This window comes from Apteryx mantelli, chromosome 2 (genome assembly GCF_036417845.1).
Source record: "Apteryx mantelli isolate bAptMan1 chromosome 2, bAptMan1.hap1, whole genome shotgun sequence".
Classification (NCBI taxonomy): domain Eukaryota; kingdom Metazoa; phylum Chordata; class Aves; order Apterygiformes; family Apterygidae; genus Apteryx; species Apteryx mantelli.
This window is the reverse complement of record NC_089979.1, coordinates 151,299,331-151,305,330: the sequence shown is the minus strand read 5'-3', so window position 1 is coordinate 151,305,330 and position 6,000 is coordinate 151,299,331. Positions and strand designations below refer to the sequence as shown.

General features: G+C 41.3%; 1 protein-coding gene across 1 annotated transcript in view; it reads right to left on the bottom strand.

Moving 5' to 3' along the window:
* Positions 1–1,200: 1,200 nt before the first annotated feature.
* The window catches only part of GAD2 (glutamate decarboxylase 2), a 39,576-nt gene continuing 34,776 nt past the window's right edge, over positions 1,201–6,000 (bottom strand). Inside the window, exons 15-16 of the mRNA XM_067291810.1 lie at positions 4,462–4,551; positions 1,201–3,772 (exon numbers count right to left, since the gene is read on the bottom strand). Coding sequence (XP_067147911.1) covers positions 3,599–3,772; positions 4,462–4,551 — 264 coding nt within the window. The 3' untranslated portion in view covers positions 1,201–3,598. The remainder of the gene's footprint in view (positions 3,773–4,461; positions 4,552–6,000) is intronic.

Here is a 6,000-nt window from a genome sequence, read left to right as displayed (position 1 = left end):
CAAACCTCTTCTTCAAGATCCAAGATTCTCCCTGTGCAAAAAAGTGCTCTTTTGGGGGGGTTTGGGGATAAAGAGCAGAGAAGTAACAAAGCAGAGCTTTTGTTCTTGTAACAGATCTCACGAGGAACCAATCTTTGTAAAGCTCTGTTACTCAGGCTTTTGCATGCCCTGTTCTCTTGCTGGTTGTTTTATTTTACCTTCTTCAAGCTCAGCCGGGACATGCTTGACTTGGTCAGGCAAATCTGTTCTGCATCCCCCTGCCTTTCAGGGAGACACCACACAGCTCTGTGTGCAAAGGGTTCACAGCAAAGCCCAAACTTCATTTACTCACGTGAAAGTGGTTAAAAATAATACAGCAATGCTCTCTCCTAGTGCTAAACAAAGCGCTTCATTAGAGTAAGGAAAATATTATCCCCACAGCTTCTCCCTCTCTCTCTTTCTTTCATTACAGAGCTTCTGACTGGGCTCTGTGTAGGTGCTTGGACTAGGCATTCAATTCGAATTCTGCTGCAGACTTAAGGACATGATATACAAAATCTCATTTCAGGCATAAGCTTGCTAAATGCTGCCATTTTCTAAACATTGTTTTGTTCTCTCTCTCTGCATCTGGCATCTGTGCAGCAGTTCAGCGAATGGAAGCAAAACAGAGCAGGCAGCAGATTTTGGAGGACTGAGGCCCTGGGCCAGGGGAAACATGAGGATTAAAATTTTAATTTTTGCATCAGTTGTTTTGCCTTTTTTATCTTGTGGCCTATTTAAACTTTTGCCTTCATATAGTCTGAAAATTGCCCTGACTGCTTTCACTGCTGTGTTGTAGGCTGATTACAGTCTATGGCTAAATTGGGGATAAGGACTCATGGAGTAAAAAGACAAAAACAAAACAAAACAAAACAAAGTTGAGTTTGTCTGAGGAGAATAAAGCAACTAGCTCCATCCTGTAAAGATAAGGTAAAGGAATAGCAGATGGCAGTTTTTCACTAGCATGCTGGTGCTGAATATAGCCTCGAAAGGGTCTGATGATGGAATTTAAATTTTTTTTAATATTATAATAACTAACACACAGGAATCTTGTCATCAAAAAATCCAGAAAGAGACAGGAAGAGAGTCAGAATTAAACATTCTCTTCTGTGGGACCTTACTCCGAGATGGCATAGTTGGTAAGGCTGGTTTCCTCAGTGCTGCTAAAGAAAAGACTCTCAGTCACATTTTACACTTTTATTTGGATTTAGGTCAACAACACAGATAAGATACTTTGGTCAAACACAAGAACAGGTTGCTATGCTGCTCTTTCCTGGCTGCAATAAACATAGTAACGTGGAAAAAAATGCTGGTTCTTATGGAACACTGAATGTAAGTCTCGGATTGGCACATACAGCTAATAAATACATTGTTTGTACTTAGCATTTTAAAAACAGAATTGCACATGCAAGATGTAACCAGGCTACTGATCACTTTCACCCTTGTCCCTTTACTATTTTTACTTTTTAAGCTCTTTCCTTGCCTTTTTCACAGCAAGAAAGAAGAATATAATTTGCTGCTCTACCCAGTATTTCAGTGGTTGGTCTGCTGATTTTGACATGTTCAGCAAAGGTCACATTTGAGTCCTTGATAGAACTGGCATCTCCTCTATAGCTTAACTTGTAACATTATGCACTGTAGATAGCAATGGAAATCCACTGAAGTGAGGTGAGAGGTCTGCCTAAGAGCTGATGAGGAGAGGCTAATATCAAGCAAAGATATAGTAGAAGGACTGATGTGAATGCAGTTCTTACAATATCGAGTAAATACTACTACCACACAAATAATGACATATCAATAATATATTGTACAAGCTTATACAACAACACATGTTGATTTGCAACATTGTACAGTTTAAATCTAAAGTGCACAGCCTCAATCTGAGGTGACAAAACAGTACTATCAATATAATAAAGGCAACACAATTACAGACACAATTTATTTCCTCTTCTTACTTCATGTCCTCATATTACATTGAACCAATACTCCATTTATCTGTTTTAGATGAAATTAAAACCACATTGCACTTTTTTTTTTTCCTCTTCAAGTATTTTCGAGACAGCAAAACAATACTGCTTTACAAACAGAAGTTGGCTGTTTAGGCAAAGTTAAAACCAAAACTTTAGTAGGGTTATAAATAGACAGGCCCAAGCCACGAAATTCTTACCAACATTTCCAGGTGTTGAGGGGGAAAAGAATTAATTTAAGTTTCCATGTCAGAGTCACTCATAACGCTAAGGAATGATGCAGCACGTGAGTTCTGCAAGAGTGGTGCCATGGTTTCTAAAAACACCTGTGTGGCTCTGCATGGGCTGTATTAGGCAGATGTAGCCTTATTTCATTTTTTTCAGCAATTTCAAAAGCCCCTGCAAACGATGTTGTCCAGTACTAGGAGAAACCTTTGTCAAATCAGTTTGTCACTTAGACTCCACTACTGTCATTCAGATTATACTCACATTTAATTTAGATCTTATCTTGCAGACCTGTACATCTATAAGAAGTCCTTACCTTGCTAATGTAGCTGTGAGATTTCATGCTATTTCTTTAGATAGAATTTCAGTCAAATTTAATTTTCAATGTAATTTTATATTGCTCATAGAAGAAATGGTTACGACACAAGCAGTTAGTCAGACATGTGACTTTTTTTGGATAGGCTTTTATAACACAGAGCAAAGAAACCATCCAGATACAACCTTATTTCAGTCTTGGTTAGCACTGTATATTGATTGTGCGTCTGCTTAGTTAGGCCATGTGGGAAACATAATTAGGAATAATAGCATCCTATTGTTGTACTGTAATTGATCTTATTAAGTGGTTTTAAGAGCTGCAGCACTCTTGAGGTTTTTCAGTAATCAACCCTGGAGATGTACAATCCATGTGACATGGAGAAATGAGGCACTGGTACCTCTTAAAAATATATGTGGGCTTATGTTTTAAAACAAGCAGTAATAAATACTTGAGGCACCTCTATCAAAAGAAAAAGAATCCTAGTTAATTTTCATCTTTTGTCCTTGCAGTTTTATAACCCATATAAAATAAAAACTTTAGTTTACAAAATAGGATTTTATATATATATATATATTTCCTTTTGTAAAACTATACCTATTTAAATACATTTGAAATGTTGCTATAGGTAAATTAGAAATTCTGTTCTAATACTATGAAAAAGGCAAAATACTTTCACTTTTAAGCATACAGCTTGTATACTTGTTTCTCACTATCCTCCTTCCCCCAATTTGATTTTGTCACCATTTCGGGCAAATTTGGCATCATTCAGTCTGATTGTTTTTAATTTAAAATAGTCATTGTGTTAAAATTGGGGAGAAAATTGTACATATCTTCTGCTCTTCCTTGTATGTTTCAACGCAGCTTTTTGAGTAGCTAATTATTACAGAGGTATTCTAAAACTCAGGAAAGGACTTTAAAGGAGCCATGTTTCTTGATTTTAAACTGTACTCTACTCCAACACCACAATAAAGAAATAGATTTACTTTGGAACAAATCACAAATACATTCGCACAGTTTGTGACAACTTAATTGTCTACTTAGAGGTCCAGGAACAGACTTTCACACCCAGTCATTATAAATCTTGTCCCAGACGTTCTATTTCATCAATCAGGAACTCAATGTCTTGATGAGTTGCTGCTGGGTTTGAGATGACCATCCGGAAGAAGTTCACTTTGTCTCCCAGAGGCTGATAGCTCACCATGGTTGTTCCATACTCCATCATCCTGGCTTTTATCATTGGAGCCACCTGTAATGGCACATAACAAAAAGCAGGGGATTATTATTATTTTTATTATTATTATTATTATTATAGCAAAAAGCAGGAGATTATTATTACTGTAACAAAAAGCAGAGCATGTTCTCTTTTTCTATAAAGAGCTACAAGAAGCAGTTAAAACGAAAGTAAGTCCAATATTGACAAAAATGTTAATCTCTGTCAAGGAATAAAAGGCTCGCTGAAAAGATGTTGGGTTTATCCTGTTTCTTTGTGCTGCTCTTAAAATCACTGGGGAATTTTCCCCCCTACTGTCTCAGTATTGCTGACATACAATTGGCACACTGTAACTGCTTTTTTTGTAGCCCTCAAACATATTGTTACAATCATTTTCCATCTTCTTTTCATGTGCCAGAGTGGCATACTATAATCAAGCTATTGTTATGTTTGCTGGGTTTACTGACTGCAGTTTACACGAACTTCAGGAAAAATAGCCAGAGTTCAAGTGCTCCAGAGAAGAGGCAGACACAGGGAGTACCAAACTGGGAGATCAGAGCAAGGTGATGCCAGACTCACCTTTAGGATAATGACCATGGAGGTGTCATCTGCCAGAATATAGCTAGGTGACCCTCCCCTGTGCCTCCTTGGAGATCATTTCGAGGATTGCCTGCCTGTCAGGATTTCGGTGCTCACCACACAATATCCTGGATAATGTTACTTACCTTCATAAGGCGGCTCATCCTTTCTTCGTTATCTTCCATACTGCGTAAACTGGGAGGTATATACCAGAAGCAGACGTTTGTGTGCTGAGGCTAAACACAGAACAATAGTAGTTCAGACTGTAAGAAATGCTCATAATATCTCAATTGCAATTATGCTCATGCCTTTCCCTTCTCTCATACATCATATTGTGACAGCAATCAATGGTTTTCATTATCGTAGTCCGCTGAGAGTCATCATCATTATTAATGCAGAAAGGATAATTTTAGGCAATTTATTCCCAGGATGTCAGATGCAGAAACACATCACCCAGCTGTGCAAATATATTTATCCCCAATTGAGAAGCATCTAGACTTTGTAGGTAGTGTCCCCTCAAGAGGCTGAAGGGAACGTGTGGCCGAGACAACAGTCTATTAGAGATAATTTAGATGTGAAGACCATGTCAATTACTTTTATTACACGACTGCATAATGTAGAATCTGGTCCTGCAAATAGGACTCACAGATGGCCTAAGCTTTTCTTACACTTGAGAAATTCATTACTTCTCAGTTTGGTGCAGCTAGCTCCCATATTAATTTGGATGTATCTAGCATCTTGGCTGGCTTAACTAACATGGAAACACCAAGTAGAAAGGCACAAAGTAAGACTCCGCAGACACTTTGTGCATTTGTGCAATCTCCCAGCAGTTGTCTGCCTTGCTACACTCCTCTTTGCTGGCTGCTAAATGCCCGCGTTACAGAAACTCTCACCGCTGTCGATTCCTTCACCCATCATTAGATCTGGCAGACCAAATTCAATGATGGTGCGTGAGGGGCGGGAATAAATAACGTAGTGGCATGTGGGTATGAGTCTGGGATCTCTGTCTGAAGAAACGTGGTGACATCTATCCCTGTGCTGCAGAGCACCGAGGCTCATGCCAGGGGGTCAGTTAACTACCAGGGAGCGGCATGCTGGGAGGGAAAACCTTCCTGTGCAAGTATGGAGAGCAGAAACTGCCACAAGTCAGAGGAGAAAAGCCAAAATAAGATGTTTTTTCTCTCTTACAGGCAAACCACCAGTAGCTTTGTGACAGAGGCCGCTGTTGGGCCTGTGCCCAGCTGCCTGCGCTCCGTCACAGCCGGGGAATGCTGCGGCCAAGCGCGGGACAGTGCAGCGCAGCCGGGAGGCACCGACACACGGCAGACTGCAGCCTGTCCCCTGCCAGGCGCCGGCTGAGCACCGAGCACAGGGGGGACCATCCCAGCTGGAGCTGCTGGGCCCTCCCTCACTGGAAATAACACACCCTGAGACACCTATACCCTGCGCGGCAGCGTCGCTAGCTGGGGTGCCCGAGCGTGCGGCGTGGCAGCTGGGAGCAGGGCCGGCTCCCGCGCCCACCTGCAAGGCAAACCTGATGCTCCAGCAATGAGCAAGGGGGAGCAGCGCTGGCCCAGCGGGGGGCTGCATGCCGCCGGGCGCAGCGCGGGGCCACGCTAGCCCCTGTCCTGCTGCGCTGCAGCCCCGTCCCCATGGGCTGTGACTGACCACCTGAGGCTGCTGCA